This window comes from Epargyreus clarus, unplaced genomic scaffold (assembly GCF_041222505.1).
Source record: "Epargyreus clarus isolate Ecla_fem2 unplaced genomic scaffold, WU_Ecla_fem_2.2 ptg000006l, whole genome shotgun sequence".
NCBI lineage: Eukaryota > Metazoa > Arthropoda > Insecta > Lepidoptera > Hesperiidae > Epargyreus > Epargyreus clarus.
Window position 1 is genome coordinate 4,229,807 of NW_027332214.1, and position 18,016 is coordinate 4,247,822.

General features: G+C 34.1%; 2 protein-coding genes across 2 annotated transcripts; one reads left to right on the plus strand and one right to left on the minus strand.

Annotated features, from left to right (window-relative positions):
* Positions 1-1,634: 1,634 nt before the first annotated feature.
* Sras (Ras converting CAAX endopeptidase Sras) lies at positions 1,635-7,065 on the plus strand. Its single transcript, XM_073073690.1, has 6 exons — positions 1,635-2,063; positions 2,427-2,671; positions 2,803-2,970; positions 3,095-3,163; positions 3,252-3,314; positions 3,809-7,065. The coding sequence occupies exons 1-6, from the start codon at positions 1,948-1,950 to the stop codon at positions 4,012-4,014; spliced, it is 867 nt and encodes a 288-aa protein (XP_072929791.1). The 5' UTR covers positions 1,635-1,947; the 3' UTR covers positions 4,015-7,065.
* A 2,333-nt stretch (positions 7,066-9,398) lies between these two features.
* Positions 9,399-17,997, minus strand: LOC140742716 (BTB/POZ domain-containing protein KCTD3). Its single transcript, XM_073073692.1, has 13 exons — positions 17,797-17,997; positions 17,327-17,640; positions 16,442-16,607; positions 15,948-16,024; positions 15,742-15,835; positions 15,233-15,450; positions 13,687-13,899; positions 13,088-13,204; positions 12,754-12,893; positions 12,150-12,324; positions 11,757-11,853; positions 10,981-11,183; positions 9,399-10,720 (listed from the first exon to the last, which is right to left on the minus strand). The coding sequence occupies exons 1-13, from the start codon at positions 17,841-17,843 to the stop codon at positions 10,581-10,583; spliced, it is 2,001 nt and encodes a 666-aa protein (XP_072929793.1). The 5' UTR covers positions 17,844-17,997; the 3' UTR covers positions 9,399-10,580.
* Positions 17,998-18,016: the final 19 nt, after the last annotated feature.

The window sequence follows — 18,016 nt, forward strand, 5'->3', positions numbered from 1 at the left end:
TAAAACCGATGAGTTCCCGTCATCTGGTTACGTGTAAATAATTTAAATAAAATATTTGTCGAAAATCCATCTGATTTTTGCTATTCTAGCATGCTCTGCTGGCACTTTAGTGTGAGTTCTGGGATTGGTTATATTTTTAAATTGTAGCTTTGTTACTAGTCTACATAAAACCGATGAGTTCCCTCCATCTGGTTACGTGGACATGATTGAAAAAAATATTTGTCGAAAATCCATCCGATTTTTGTTATTCTAGTATGCTCTGCTGGCACTTTAGTGTGAGTTCTGGGATTGGTTATATTTTTAAATTGTAGCTTTGTTACTAGTTTATATAAAACCGATGAGTTCCCGCCATCTGGTTACGTGGACATGATTAAAAAAAAATATTTGTCGAAACTCCATCCGATTTTTGTTATTCTAGTATGCTCTGCTGGCACTTTATTGTGAGTTCTGGGATTGGTTATATTTTTAAATTATAGCCATATTACTAGCCTATGTAAAACCGCTGATTTCCTTCCCCCTGGGTACGTGAAAATAATATTAAAAAAAGTTTTGTCGAAAATCTTTCCGATTTCTACTATTCTAGTATGCTGTGCTGGCACTTTAGTGTGAGTTCCTGGGTCAGTTATTGTACAAATGTATCATTTTATTACTAGGCTTTGCAAAATCGACGAGTTTCCACTCTTAAATAACCTTTTTGCAGATTTTTTTTTGTTAAATTTTTGTCAATTTATTTTATCAATAAATTATTTTTTAAGTTTATTTCGCGAGAACTATCACTGAAAACTATTAGGAACTCCAAGTATTAGCTAATTACACTAATCAGTAGCTTTTTTTTCAATTTTGTAGAAAATGCTCTGCTGTGTGAAGTTAGCAGAGCATTATTTCATTCTGCTTTATCTCCGTGAAATCGCCAGAACTATTCCTGAAAACTATCAGGAACTATAGAACTCATGTGCATGCGAATAGAACTCTCATTTTTTAGTGCTCTGCTGGCAAATGTTGTGCTAGTTTCACGGACACACCTATTACTGCTATAAATATTTAGAAAGATTTCAAGTTTGTGCAATGAGTTCTAGTGATACTACTTCGCACGAAGGCTAATGTAAGACGTTTGATAAATATATCTCACTGGTATATAATAATTCAGCTAGAGCAACGTAAAGATTACTGGTCAGTCGAGTGATCATAATACTCGTAATCAAAGAGTATATTAATTTATGTCGTAATCGCGCTTTTGAAGAGCTCATATTATTTCTTATTTATAGCTGTGTCCCTATAACATGATGGTCTTACTGAATTTGATGCGGAACATTCTTACAATTCTACAGCCTGAAGAATCGATTCGTCATTATTATACGATTTTATATAATGTACACAAATTGCAATATTATAATGAGTATGCATTATGATGAGTGTGCATTCTGTAAAGTTTTGTACAGGTTCACTTTTGTTAATTAAAGTTATTATTGTTTCATTGTGGTTGTTACGGTTTAAGGAATATCCTACTGCGATTAAAAAATATAATTTTTAAAGGTCTGTGTAGACCAAATTAATGGAATCCAAAGCCAGAACTACTGATATACTGACATATATGACGTTGTCAATTTGACTTATTTTGTCACTTGTCAATGTCATAAATTTATTAAAATTTATTCGTTTCATGAAGTCATATTTTCTTCGGATATTTCCTTATTTTGTTAACTTAGAACTTGACTTCATATTCATACTTAATTGTAATGGTTACCACCCTATAACCATATTTTTAAACTCCACTTACGTACTGTGAAATCATACATATTTTAATAGAAAATAATTTTCTTTTCTTCAGTTTACTTTCAGTCTTTTAGCGTTTTACTTGTGATTTGTGTGTAGGAGGCGTGATTTAATTGTATTTTCATGTACTGCTAATACTGCTAATCCAATACTGCTAATCAATGTTGAAACACCATGGGTCTTAAAGAATTTAGGGATGATAATGCTTGTATTTTATCCATAATAGGATGTATATTTTTAACCTTTTGTTACGTCGGCAGTTTATACGTATGGAAATCGTCATTAGGCAGGTAATGACATTCTTTTTTATTAAATTCAAATTTTGCTGCAACCGTTTTTAAGTGCCACTGTGAGGCATGGGTATTTGCTATCAACTGGAGAGACCTGGAGCATATACTAACACGCTATAATGTGGGTTGTGAATATACTGCTGCCTCAAAGTAATACTTTATATATTTTAGTTAATTTCCTTAATTCAATTCAAGCATTCATTGGACTATGTTTTTGATTTTATCTTGTGTTCTAGAGGTATGTAAAGTGAGACAGGGTAGGGGACAGGAAGAGAGTAGCATATTTGCTAATCAGAACATTAAAAACACTCCTACATATTGTAGTAATGACTTGCTATTTTAATCCACATTTCTCAATTTCAGAGATCATCCAACTACAATAAAGAGAAGATTCTTCAGTGTCTTCTGCATGATGCTCCTTGCTCCATTCTTTGCACAGTTATTCCTCACTGAAGACACATTGGCCAGGGCTGATGTCCTGGAACACATGGGACTTCGTATGGCTGGGTCTTTGAAGGCTGCCACATTCCCATTAATTCTTACAGCCATACTCTTCCTAGGACCTTTGACAATGCAATATTTTGCTGGTGTTTTGAGTATATACTTAGGTATGTTATTTACAACTTTTCTTTAGTAATTACAGTCTGAAATCTATCATTTATTGCACTTTTATTAATTTTTAATATATACTATACTGTCATAAAAAATCAATATTGTAGATGTTTTGTTATCATTTTAGAACCTGCATACTGGTGGACAATCTTTCATGATTTGGTGTGGGTCCGTAACCATTTGATGGCGCCACTCAGTGAGGAGTGGGTGTTCCGTTCCTGCATGGTTCCAATGCTGATGCAGTGTTTTGATCTCATGACAGCTGTGTTTGTGGGACCTCTGCTTTTTGGCATAGGTAAATAATATAGTAGATTCATCAAAATATATTTTGTTTAGCTTTAAATTATGTATATATACTTATATATATATGTATGTAATGTATGTATAAATAAATGAATTAATGTTTAATTATTTTTCAGCTCATTTTCATCATTTATTTGAGCAAGTAAAAGCAGGAGTTCAGTTTAAATCAGCCTTATTTATTTCATGTGAGTAAAACATGTAAAATAATTAGACTTCATTACAGTGTTCAACTATATATTAGTAGATTTCACATAAAAAAAATGTTATTTACAGTATTCCAGTTCCTGTATACAAGTCTCTTTGGTGCTTATTCGGCCTATCTTTTTATAACAACTGGTAAGTCAATCATTACAAAGGATTTTTCCTATGATATATGATATTTATAAATAATCTTACATGTGGAGTAACCGGTTTTTTGCTATATGTTTTTTGTAAAAGATTGAAGTAGCAAACAAGGATGAAGTGCAGCTGGTGCTAAGTGGTTGCTGCCGCATGGGCATCAGTAAACCACTTCATATGGATCAATGGTTCTGCCTGAAGCCATTGCATTTATTCTGATTCTTACTATAGAACAATAAAAAATAATGTTATGTAATAATAATAAAGGGACATTTGTTTATAACAATCAATGATGAGGCTTTAACCTTTACTTGCAAATACTCCTTATTTTTTTACTTTTTTTGTAAGGATATTTGCCATAGTTTCATATTTATATTATGGTTCAAAAAACACAGTTATTTGACAGAAAAAAGACAGTGTAAGCCTATGCAAGTTTCTTACACATTTCATTTAAAATTACTTCATAAAAGCTACTTTTTTCACTGTTTCAGGGCATTTTTTGGCTCCGCTGGTAGCGCATATATTCTGCAATCACATGGGTTTTCCGAACTTCGGTGAGATATTCCAATTTCCGCCCATGGAGAGAGCTATAATCTTATGGAACTTAATACTAGGCTTCGCCCTCTGGTGCTCTTTACTTCCTCTCGCAACGGATCCAGAATTTTACGATAACAAATTATATGCGTTAGAGACTTGAATTTATTGTACTTAAAATATTACAACTTTAAATTTTATTTAGGAAAATATAATTATAGGAGTAACGGAGGTATTGATTTATTAACAAGTCCATTGTTGATGGTCATCTTGGTAATCATACTTAAATTGTAAAAAGTTACATTGTTTGTATGTTGGCAGTAATCTTATAAAATGAACTGATAATAATAATAGTCAGTGTACACTAGCTAATTTAAATGGACGGACATGCTTATGTTATAAACATTACCTAATCTTATTTAAGATTTTGTTTGTATACTCAAAAAATTAACTTATGTTCGTTAGTTTACTTTAGCCACTCAGTTATAATAATTATGATTCTGAATTCACAAAGATTCATTAGATTCCTACAAACCTGTTTTTTTATATTTTAAATATGTACTGCAATACTACTAGTGTCCATATTTACCCATGATTATTTACATAATAAGTATTTTACACACTTTGTTAAATATGTTATATTTACTATACATACAGTATTGTTATATGTACATTTGCATGACATTCAATGATGAGGATTTAACTTTGTTAATCAAATTATTGTTATTAATTAACATTAAATAATTTATAGGCCAAATATATGTTTGTAATATTCTTTGTATTCTTAAATATGTTCAGCGACGTATAATCGCCAGCGTTGGCAAGACAAAATCCTTATACGATGTATATTTTACGGCATTACATTTAAATATAAACTGAGGTGAGTTGGCGTTATATCGCATATTGCCAGTGAATTTGTTTCTTTTTTTATTGACATATTTATCATGAACCATGTCTTGGAAATTATGGACAAGTATGATATAATCAAGTAAAAAATATCTGTATTTGTAAACCACCAGTTTGTAACCAACTACCCTCATCAATATAATAAAATATTTAAGTATTAGGTGATATTTTCCATTATGAAAAAAATATAGCAGATAAAAATCTTAATTCTTTTAATTTATGGTATTTAATGCACATAATGTCCACACATTATATTCTATGAAACTTTGCAGTCTTACGCAATAAATATTAAACCACATCAGCATAAAAATTGATATCGGGAATTAAATACCATGGAATTGTTCAGACAAATAATGCTTAAAAATTCGTTCATAAATTTCTAATTAAGATAATGTTTATTTTAATCACTGTTACTTTGTTAATGTAATAGGAAAATGCAAAGTTTAAAGAAAATTTGAATAAATCATGTAAAAAAAATGTTACGCACGCTTTAGCACGCTTTCTCAGTTGACTCAGGGCTTCTCAAATTTGCCTGAGCCACCAAACTAGCGTTAGGTCAAATGCGACAATGTTAAATCTAGTTTTAATGAAATAAATTAGGTATATCTTATAATAATTCAATTGCCTTGTGTGAGTGGTATATGGGGGATTCCACTTGAAGATCACAACGACTGCAGCTCCAAAACAGTGTCAATGCATTACTTTTGATTGTCAAGTGGAATGTGGTGGTAGTATTTAGATATTTTGATAAGTGCAAAGAAATTTATGTCAATTGTACAAGTATGCGTAATCGTATGAGTCTTACATTGAAATATGTAAGATGGTATTATTAAGATTAGGTAAATTATACTGTTAAGGCAAGATGAGCACAATTTTTGCTGAGTCTATTAGTTTTGGCGCACGCTTTTATACTCTTTTTACAGTGACATGACGAATTTTTTTTTTTTAATTATGATATATGGCAAGTGTAGTTATTCAATAACCGATGTTAAAATTATTGTCTTAAAAATAGCTGTAGGGTTGTGTTCATGGCCAATTTACATTATGTATAATTATGTTATTTTTGTGCCATAAGTATTTTTGTATGTTTGCGAATAATAAAATAGACATAATTTAACGACAGGGTCAGGATGTATAAATAATTTTAAACTGATTGTCTCACTAGTCAAATTATGTATTATAATACTTTGTAAGATCTTGCAGGCTTGCATATGGTGTTTTGAAGCTATGAACAATAAATAATGTTTGAATTATTTTCATACATCTCTTTATTTAAGAAACTGCACACTCATCATAATATCACGTATATGTACTCTTACATTCTTATTTTCAGCATAACGTTACTCAACCAACAAACCCAAGATCACATTTGTACCTATTATTGCCTAATAGATACTATGGTTGAAACATGCCATGATCTGATTTGTTGTAAGGAGCATATAAAATATGAAGCTTTGCAATTTAATTGCCCGGGACGGCAATAAATCTACCCCAAGTGGGGCTCCGATCCCAATCGGCACTTGACGCCGCCATGACAAAAAATATAATATAATCAGTCTGAAAGGACCTCGAAAATTCGTAAATATGACACCTAGTTTATAACCGACTAAATTGTTTTTGTTTGTTGCATTTTTAATGAATGCACATTTTTTTTTATTATGTTTATAGTTTTACGATAACTAATTATTACATTAAAAGACCTATATAAATCATTATTGCGTATTAAATTTACGAATAATACAACTGGTTGAAGGTGGTAGAACGATTTGTAGTTTAAATGAGGCAGCGCCACCGCCACACCTTTTCCGAGGCGTTTCAGCTTAGCCCTCAGGGGTAGAGGCGCATCTGTGGCCGACCTCAATTAGGAATATCTAATCCTATCTGGAGTTTATTACAGATGTCCATGGGCGGCAGTAGCCACTTACCATCAGGACTGCATTCTCGTTTTCTACTCCCATATCATAAAGTGTATGGCACACAATATTGTATACTGTGCAAGTTATTTGTACGACACGGGTTCCGTATTATTTTATATTCTAAGATTTTGTGTCAAACGTGATTCCTAACAATATGTCACTGAAATAGCTGTAAGGTTTATTTAAATAAATAAAGCCTTAAATACATATATACGTTTATATTTACGTAATTTTTACAAGTCTCCCCGTTTGGTTTTTACGCATATATTTTCAGAAATTAACAAAATAAAATAGTTAACTTGCCGTAAAGTGTATTTTGTGTGAAAGCCATGCGATAAAATCGGTTCGTCTGTTTCTAGGCCTAGCTTAAATATAATTAATCTGAAAATAATTATGTTATTTGTTTTATTTACCTGTAAGGTAAGTCTGTTATCTCTACAGAACAGTGTAGTAAACTTTAAAAGGATCAAAACACATTCAAAGGATCAAAAATGTGTGTTAAACAGTTAAGGATGTTGAAAATAAACAAAGCTGTATGCAAAATTATTTATTTATATAATATATAATTTTAATTTTAAGCACAAAAAATTTATATTTAGCTAAATTTATTACAATATTTACTAATGTAGTACTATGAAGTGCATAATAACAAAATATCCAAGTGACAAGAATTATGTCTAACTAGAGTATTAATATTTGAAAGGCCTCCTCGAATCCTTAAAGCTGACTTTTTTTTTAATTGAAATAATAACCGATTAACATTTTTTTTTTAAGTTTTAATATCAGAGTATTTTAGGGTTTCTTTTTTCAAGGTCAAAAACTCCATAGTTTTTGGAAATCATGACCGTTCAACGCGTACAAAAATATTTAAAGCAGGTATCAACTTTCGGCAATCGACGAGGCCTTTATATACATAAATATGATTTTATTACATTAGTATAGTTCAAATACACTGCAAATGTTTGGTAATGTGATTTCATAAGTAAATTAAAAGCTGCGTTCTTCATATAAATGTATTGATTATCTACAAACTTGAAGCTAGCGTAAATGAACCGTCTTGAACAACGAATATACCATGTACACCCATTAATATTAATATTATATTTACATTTTAAATATATTTAACATCAAGTACGATAACAAAAATAATTACATATTTAACATCTTAATTTATCTACATACAATCATAGATTAGTAAAGATTACTCACTCCTAACAAGAAAATGTAACCAGTTTTGAGAATTGAAATAGTTGCGTAAAAAAGTTTTGCCACGTCTCCGTGCTAAAATGTCCCTAAAAAATTGAAATAATCATTTATTGATTATGTAAATTACGCAGTATTTGTTATTTATTCGTAATTTTTCTCTAAAAATGTTTTTATTTGTCAAGATTAAAAAAAAGAACTTACTAATAAGCCGTTTGTGGCTTCATTCAATTTCAAGGCGGCGAAGTATCTTTACTAATCCATGCATATAATACCTAAAATGATTTCAGTCGTAAAACTACAAGTCCCTTACGAGTATAATATTAATATTACAAAATAACAGCTATGAGAATATCTTAGACTCTTGATAATGATTGAGCTTGTAAATGAAATCAGTCTTGTATATACAAAGAAACGTTCTCTAATTTTTTCTAGGTCCTTGTGAACGTTTTTATATAGAAGTTTTGTTATTACAATGAAATAGTGGGATTGAGAAACACTGGCTCATTACAGGGCGAAAAAAATTAAACTATAAGAAAGTTTGTAAATGAACGACTACATTAATATAGATTTCAATTTTCTAACCGAGTGGATTCATAAAACACTTATGCTAGGAGTATTAAAATAATCTATTACTAGAGAGTGCACTTCTAATAAGCGAATCTCTTCGAATTAAATTTATCGCAAAATAATGAAACATCTAGAAGTTCAAAATACATAAATTTACCAATAAACTGGCATAAAGGCATTACATCACATTACACGGCCTCCTAGGTTTACTTTAAAGTTGTTAGAACGTATCGTATTTGGACTGCCGAGGCCTTACCTTACATCGATTACTGCCTTATAACAAGAGGAGTAAAGTTATTCTGTTCTGGTTTGAAGAATCTGTGGGATTGATATTAAGATACTTAGGTGAAACAACAAATCATGGTTACAGCCTGGATTTATCTCGAGAGGGGTTAAAAATCTTGACAACCTTTTCTTTGCTGATCATATACTGACATATCGTCACTGGAAAGTGACTTAGCCTTTCCAACGAGGATATCACTGGAAACGATTTCAGAGAAAAGTTATTATAAGTTATTTTAATGTCTACTCTTAACTATGGGTATAATAATCACTGTCGATTTGCTTTTGGTTGAACCCATAAAACTTTTCCCTTGGCCATGTATGTTATAGGAGTATACTGAGGTTTCAATCCAACATAGGGTTGGATATTGATGTCCATGAGCGACAGTGAACTATTAATATCAGTTGGCTTAAGTTCATTAGCTGTTTTTATTTATGAACACCACTCCGTTTAATATAGTAGGCAGATTGCATAATACAAGTCGTTATAAAAACACCAATTAAAATAACTACTTCAAATAACTTATGCATTATATTCAAAATTTCATATTAAACAATATTCACAAGGACAAAATCTAAAACGATTAAAATTTATAAAACATTTAAAACGAGTGCTTTAAACAGACTGAATAGATTTACTAATTGATTTCTATATAAAATGAAACACATGTAAATACATCGCTATATTAAAATACATTAAATTTAACGACAAATACGAGTATAAAATCTCAAACGACAAAATTCATTCCTAGGCGGATATCGAACAAATATAATAAATGAGTGATAATTACAAGCATTCCTAAATGAATTTCCCATTCAGTCTTTCCGAGACAAAAGAGTAACATAACGTATGGAACAACATAATTTTTTGAATAAATGGTTCATAGCAATATTGCAAAATTCATTTTTAGTTCATAGCAATACTTCAAAATTCATTCTTAGACGTCCATTGCACTCGTGCACTCATTGGTCAATTTAATTACATGAAATTATAATGGAATGCAATTGATATATTTGTTATCGATCGTGTATACATACATATAATTTTTAGACTGTAAAATAATATTAACGTTCGCTTATATTTATATTAATTTAAGGTGTCGTATTATCTTGATGAGTATTTGGAAGTAATTTATCCGTCAGTCAAATCAATTATTAGGATAAAGTTTAAAGGATAAAATTTAAAGAATAATTGTTAAAATTATTCTTTGATAATATTTGACATAATATGTATTGAATTGTACATAAGGTCACTTCTAAGTATAGGCTGGCAAAAAGTTTAGATGCCATATATTTCAATATCTTACGGCGTAAGGATCGATAGGTGTTTAAAAGTTTTTATCGTTCGATTCAATTTGTGTTAATGGAACCCAGTTTCAAAAGTTTCTTTATGGAAAGAAAAAAGAAGCGTTCCATTTTACCTCTTATGAACAGCAATAGTGCATAGAAGCTTACTAGTTTCATTGACACATTTTCATTTTTAAAACGTTTACATAATTAAACGTTTATATTTTTGGCAATTCTTGTCAATATAACTCAGATTAATTATGTTTTAATTTTAAGGAGCTCCAAAAACCTTTTTGTTCCAATGCTGAGTAAGGGTATGTCCTTTACTTTAGAAGCTTGAAGGATACCCTGCTATTCTATTGCAGTGCGTATAACTGAATTTAATTTTAAAAAATGAGTAGAGTATTTCCAGGAATAATCTTACGGCACTTGTAAGCACCTAACGAGAGCTACAAGATAAAAGTGGTCATCAACTGGCCCATTAAAGTCAGTTTAGAACTACTTAATGTCATACGTTGCGTAGAAATGAGTAGAGGCTCCGCACAGCGTCGCAAAGGGCCATTCTTCATGGTGCCTGTAGCGGTCGATTTGGGGACTGCGGTACGACGGGTGCGGGCGTGGCGTCCAGGTCACAAGCGGAGAGAAGCCGCACAAGTTCATCAGGAGTGGGGCCGCCGTCCGGGACTGGGGACTCGTCGCCTTCACCTGGAGAAACAGTTCGAAGATTACAACGATGTTTTTTTTTGTTTTCAGTGATAATTTGCATAATTTTATTGTATGACTTGATATGCTCAGACTCGAAGACAAGTTAGTAAGTTTGTATTTAAAATATTTATTTATCTATTCAGTAGTGAGGTCTCGCAGCTACGTTGCGCCCGTATGGTGGCCGCAGACATAAATATTACGTAACCGGCCTAAATACTGTATAAAACCAGCTTAAATTTGACAAAAATGACTAATATTACCGTTCCCATTAGCGTTAGCGGGGGCCCCCGCACTGGGCGGTGCTCGCGCGGCGCGGTCGACGTGCGCGGTGAGGTCCCACAGCTGCGCGGCGCCGGAGCGGTGGCCGCACACCAGCAGCCGCCGCGGCCGCAGCGCGCCCTCGCACTCCGCCACCACGAAGCACGACACGCCCGACCCGTCCACCGAGCGGATCGTGCACACCCTGACACACAGAAGAACATAGGTATAGTCCGCGTAAAACTGATAGTCCGCTTTGAATATAAAAACGAGTCGCGTCGTCGTAGCAAATTGTATAACTACACCTGCTCGCAACAACTTCAGAGCGGACTAGCAATTTGACGCGGACTATAATATTTAATTCACCACCGCGCATAATGATGCAAATATAAACACCGACCACAAATACTGACGAATGTGTTTCGCGGCGAAGAGCCTACACCTCGTGAGAATAGGCGAACACCGAGGCCAAAACCGAATATTTTTTCATAGACATTTATCCTCATTATTACATGCACGTATTTACCTCAGTCCGTCTAACTACTAACAGACTACCACCGTAGTAAAAATCGAATACACTTACATACATATGTATCATCATCATTACATGCTCCTATTTACGTCTATTCGTCTATACTCGGCGAGTATCTAAACATTGCATTGACATTTACGCACTCATGTGCAGGCCATACAGTCGTGCATACGGACGCGCGGTGTTCAACCATACCCCTTGCACTCTTTGTTCAAAATCAAAACCAAAAAATATCAAATAAATTACCTTTTCCCATTAGATGCCAGTCGAACGTATAGAGTATCAGTATCAGGTACTACTTTTTGTATAAATATCTGTTCTTCATCCTGTTCGCCATATGGACCTAATAATAAGAAAATATACTTAGTACATACTACTACTACTTTACCGAATATATCAAACTTTCTTTAATTTCCTTTTGGGTTTTAAATTAAATAAATCTTTTGGGGTTTACGTTTAAAATAAAAAAGAAATAAGATATTACAATCAAAACTAAATATCTAATACCAACATAATCGTTATTTGGGCATCGCATCAAAGTACGAAAATTTATGGCTTTTGTAGACGATTGCTCATTATGATATTATGATTACAAATTTTTCATCCAAAATAATTACAATATAATTAAATAATAATTACCACAATCATTATGAGGCTGTGCGGTAGGTGCTTCCAAGGCGAGTACTTTGAAGGCGGCCTTGGGCGTAGTGCCCGGCTGCGTGGAGATCATGCCGCGGAAGCGAGTCACCCGCCACGACCGCACGTGGTTGTACTCGCTGCACACTGATATCAGGTAGTTCTCTGACAGGGACACCTGGTGAAAAATATTAATTTAATAATAGCATACCTGCAGTCTACTTCATACCGCATAGGTACTGACATCTTTAACCAATCCCCCATAAGATTAGATTCCTATGTGAGGTTTGGCCACAGATGCGTTTCTACCTTTTGTTTATTTTTGTGCATTTTTAGCACATTAACGACTTTTCATACGCATTAGTAACCAATGCTATTTTGAACAGAAATTCCACCCAAAAATGTGCGATCCCACTCCTGAGGCGTAAATGTTTGCCTTATATATATAAATCAGCCAGCATTTTAAACATTCTCAAACGCAATAATTCTCTCACGGTAGAAATACTTACATAAAATTATTATAAATTACTTTATCTATTAGTTCGGACACTAAATAAAAATAGAAATTAATGTGTCACTTGTAATATTAATAAAATAGCAATAATACCTTAGTAACAGGACTCTGATGAACTGTGAAAGTCTGGAATAACTGTGGTCCATGGCCAACCGTTTCTGGATGCTGCACTATCACACGGACAGATCCATATCGTGTGCCATATGCAATCTCTATCCAATTTCCACATAAGTCTGAAAAATAATACAATTATAATTCGAACTTTTTAGGTGCATTAAACCAAAAACTTAAATACATAAACGGAGAGTGAACGAGAAATAGCGATCTAATCAAATAATTATTAATTTTATTCGTTATCTTATATTTACTATTGAATAAAGGTTTATATTATGTAAAAATCTATAAATGCGCATATTTGGGTACTTACTAGTTTTAGGTGTGAGATAGACTGATATGGCTGTGATTGGCTCTTGATTTGGGTCCTTGTATAGCTGTGTGACGAGGAGATCATTATCCTTCATCCGCAATGGAAACTTTTGCATGTCTGTAATCAGAATGTAAAATGAATGAATGTATTGGCATCCTCAATCATTTATGTACATATTTGACCTATAACCGAAAATATACTGTAATATATTAACACTCATGAGTAATAAATAGCCAAACCAAGGTGTTATGAATTGGCCATCCTTCATTTGGAAAAGATTAGAGTTCTACCTGAGGTTAGACAATATGCGCAGTTATACCAGAGGGCTAAGTCAGAATGCCACGGTTAAGTCTCCCTTTGTCTCCCTTAACACACCCTTCAAACTAGAATAGAGCAGTATTATATAACAGGGTGACTGTTACCAGGCTGAAATAAGTGCGGCGATGGTGCCTGTGTGTAGGGTAGAACCTCTTCGTCCTCCAGATATTTTGCTTCTATCCAAAGAGCGATGTCCGAGGGTGCAAATTGAGTCTGAAAGTTGTTTCTATAACTTCTGTAATTTCTACGACGCCACGTCCACGCCACGCCTCTGTTCTTACCTATATAGTTGATAGCGCCCGCAGCGGTGCCCAGCAGCAGGAAGGAGCCGGCGGTGTCGTGCGTGGAGAGGTGCGCCACGTCCTGCGTCTGCCAGTGCTGCGTGCTGGTGTGCCACACGCCCGCCTTGCTGCCGCGCCCCGCGCCGCTCAGCGCCACCAGCTGCGGGCCCACGAACAGCAGGTGCTCCACGCGCACGCCCAGGTTGAATGTACCTGTGGTAATAACACAAACTTTTGTGTATTGTAGATCAATGGCGGATCTAGGATGGGACTGTGGCGACTTCACGTTACTCGTCAAAAGATGGCGCCACGAGTATTCTGAATCACGTTATCGAAGTTTCGAAGAAGAAACATCTTGCATATATACAAGCTCCGAACTGAGACTGTCGGAGCACGGTCGCTCCCCGGGCATGATCACCTAGCACGGCGGGTTATCTCCCTATGCCAAAGGACTAACACGTGTTTTTAATATACATTTTATCAAATTTTTGCCTATCAAATTGCCGATCGAAATTTGGTAATGTTTGAAGATGAAGACTGCATAACTTCCACCCTTACTACGCAAAACATGGATTTGTTATTAAAAACGGATATAAGCGACTACAGCCGGCCCCTTCATTTTTTCACATCTAAAAATATGTACTTAAGCCTATCTAAGACCATTTGAGGGGCCGGCAAAATAGAAATAAGTTTACCTGTTTTTCATTAAGTTTCGACTTATTCTAGAGATTGTATTAAGAATGCTGAATTGATATCTCCACAATAGGATTGAATGGTGGGTTCCACAGACACAAAAAGGCAATTACACAAACACAAAGGCTCATTCATTGCTGATTTAGATAATTATAAATGGTAGAGGTTTAGGGTTTATCCTTGGATAAACAATTGGCGTGTGAAACTAGTGTGTATTAAATAGTAGACACTAACTCATGGTACTAACCGATGCCAGTACTTAGAAATAATACATGTATTGTTAAATGTAAGTACCTATAACAAGTAATAGGAGTCTTTTGTAGTTTTCACTATTTTCCCGGCATTAACATGGTAAAAGACACGTAACGCTATACGTAACTTTTACGACAATGAATCAGTGAAATACTCGTACATGCGATATAACGCCAGACACGAAAAGGAATAAACATTATGCAACATTATTTTACTCTCATTTACACAATATCATAGACATAATGACATATTAATTATCCTTGTAGTTCCGTGACCAGAATAGGGCTACGGTATCCCCCGCATGTCCTAAGAGGCGACTGAAAAAGGGCATCAGACGACCCCGTGAAGGACGGAGATATGTGTAGTCGCATACCGTCGTATACACCATACGGTGTGGTGAGCTCATGCTCATTTGAGTGGACCCCGACGGTGCAACGAGCTTAGAGGACTCTGGTTGCGTTTTTTGGAGACCCCGGAGTCCTCAACGCAGCGCCAAGGATGGTAAGAATCTCTTGTAACCCCGTGTCGCCCTCACGGCATAGGGTACCTTTTGAAAAATTCCCCCTCGTAACCAAAAAAAAAATGTACTATATATACATACCTATCAAAGTCCTCCTAACTGGTTCGGTGTGCGTTGAAAACGCCCAAAGTCGTACAAGTGGACCACTGGCGATGCCCAGCATGACATCGGTACCGGCAGAGTTGTTCCCGCTCGATGTAGCACTACCTCCAGTCTTTGCGTTGAGAGCTATGCGTTCTATTACAGAGTCTTGCACTGGTGATTGGAACACGACGTACCAACCGCAAGAGTCTGTTAATCTAAAAAATATATACGAAAAGACTATTAGTTGCAATGCTATAAGATTTCTAAAATATCTAAGAATGTGATCATTTACTAGTACTTTCAAATAACAGACCCAAGGCACTTGTATTTATTATAAAAATATAATTATACAAAATAAAACAGTAATAATGGTCACGCATAACCACAAAAACTAACTATTATTAATTGGTATGGGTCAACAATACTAAATATTAAAAATAATATTAGAAAACTTTAAAATATTATTATAATCTAAATTAAGATGACTGTGTAATTTGTAATCATACCTGTATCCTGTGACAAAGTGCATATAAGCAACAGCAATCCAATTGTGATGGGCCTTTATTATTTGCACTTTCATATTTTCTGACCATGTGTTCACTGAAAAATGAAAATTTTAAGAAAATATTGCATGCAATATCTAATAATCATATTTTGTTTGTAATGAAAATAAATGCAAATAGCATCAATAAGGAAATATATTTATACATACTTTCTGGTGGACGGATTCCTTTGTGGTTATCTGCATTACCAAGTGAAGCTGCTCTTGAATGACCCCTGCCACATCGGCTACGAAAAAAAACACACATATTTATATTTTAGAGCTACTATAAATTAATATATTCCTCTAAATATACAGGCAGTTTCGTACAGTAGAAGTAGATATAGACAGGAGGTTGAAAGTTTGGCAAGTTAACCTTTACTTCCTGGTTGTTACTGGGTAGTAGTTTTTAAACTTTGTCCCAGGTGTAAGTAACTTTGATTACATATTGTTTAATTCCTTGTATCTTCTGTCGGACAATACGTATTATGACTCCGCACAGCAGTGAGTCATACAAGGTTAAGCATTTTTTTGTAATTAATTACATATGTCCATGGCCAGTAGTTAGAGATAAATATCAGTTGGACTATATCGGTATGAAGATTGGGACTCTTACATATCTGATTTATATAAGCAAAGGGTAAGCAAAAAAGGTCAACACTAACCTTAGCTGATCTTGCGATGGTATCCTGCCCACGGTTCGTAAGTCAAGTGAAGAGTTCCTAGAGTGTGTGCGGTTAGCTGCCACATCCGTGGAGGATGCTGTTGAGTTTTTACGTGAACAACTGTTCCCATTGCGACCATTGCTGCCATTTGCTAGGGATGTGTTTACTGAAAGTATACATAAATCATTATAAAAATAAAATATCATGGCATTACTAAAAAGCAGATCATCATGCACAGGGTTTTAATGTATGCCTCCTGAACAAACAGATATCAAAATTGTTGGTCTGTTAGTGTCTTGTTTCTCGTTATATATGTACAAACATTCCTAGTTATCCCTATGCATATGTTCACTATTCCAGAAATGAAAACTAGTAAAACTAGGTACTTATGCTTTATTCAATACCTGAATTATGTACACAAAAGTTATATTTGGATTATCTTCAAGGTGTGATCATGTTGTGATAATAAATTAAATAAATTATGCATTAACTTTATCATTTTATCTTGGTAACATGCATGGCCAACCAATCAATGTATTGTAGGACTTTATGGAAGGCAATATTGTTCTTTCGAGCTAGGCTTATAAAGCACTGGGATTAACCCAGTAAGGTTTCAATACAGGCTGCTATTGTCATACCTACCTTTTCAATTTAATAATAATTTAGCACACTAAATTGAACTAAGATAACAGTTTAAAAATAAACAAGATAAGGTAATTGTTGTTATACATTGTTTACAATTAAATAATTGACTCAGATATGAGTATCAGCCTAGATTGATATCATTAGCGTGTCAGATAAAAACATACAACAGAAAGTAAATATTGGTATAAAAATAGATATTACAAAGTATTTGTAACAAAAGATTTAGTATGAGTAACTTACATGGTGGTGGTAGATATCCATAGAATAATACATCCCCACAGGATGAGTGGTTCATTTCATCACACAATGCGAGTCTTCTGCTCAGCGGCGTGATGCCGAAGTAGTCGCATTCATGCCTCAGGGCTCGTATATTCACATCGTTCAGGTCTATATCCCGAGTTCGCAAGAAATTTAAAATAAGACCGAAGAGTTGAGGGTCTCTATCAATAAATATAGCTCCGGTTTCGTCCCTTACGGTCGGAATACGACCGCTGAGCAAAGCGGTGAAGAATGTGTCAGGAACCCATGTCAGGGTCTGCCAGGAAGTCGCGAACCTGAGAGAATAAATCACTTTGATAAAACAGTAAATAATTATGTTATACCATGTGTACTCTCTAAAACAACTGTTAGATTAAGAGAAAATGGATTATTAACAAAATTGTATGTGACATAAGTTGTACATAAAATATAAACAATCGTTCTTAAATTACCTTGTACCACCCACGTTCAAATTTACAATTTCTTGATAGTTAGACATTTACGCTGTATTTTATTATCAGATCTGTTAACTTATAATACTGTTCAATATGGATATTGAATTTATAAACACTTTCGAATGTAATTCATTGCGTTATTTGAGACTTTTGAGAGTTTTGAGACAAGCTTCGTAATCAAACAAATGTCAAACACCGTCAAAGTCAAACACAGCTG

Excerpts from the sequence above, each read along its gene's own strand:
- Sras (XM_073073690.1), top strand. The coding sequence starts at position 1,948 with ATGGGTCTTAAAGAATTTAGGGATGATAATGCTTGTATTTTATCCATA. Across the intron at positions 2,064-2,426 it reads TGGAAATCGTCATTAGGCAG|AGATCATCCAACTACAATAA; the intron begins GTAATGACATTC and ends TCTCAATTTCAG. Across the intron at positions 2,672-2,802 it reads TGTTTTGAGTATATACTTAG|AACCTGCATACTGGTGGACA; the intron begins GTATGTTATTTA and ends TTATCATTTTAG.
- LOC140742716 (XM_073073692.1), bottom strand. The coding sequence starts at position 17,843 with ATGTCTAACTATCAAGAAATTGTAAATTTGAACGTGGGTGGTACAAG. Across the intron at positions 12,894-13,087 it reads CTATCTCACACCTAAAACTA|ACTTATGTGGAAATTGGATA; the intron begins GTAAGTACCCAA and ends ATTATTTTTCAG. Across the intron at positions 10,721-10,980 it reads CGCTAACGCTAATGGGAACG|GTGAAGGCGACGAGTCCCCA; the intron begins GTAATATTAGTC and ends CTGTTTCTCCAG.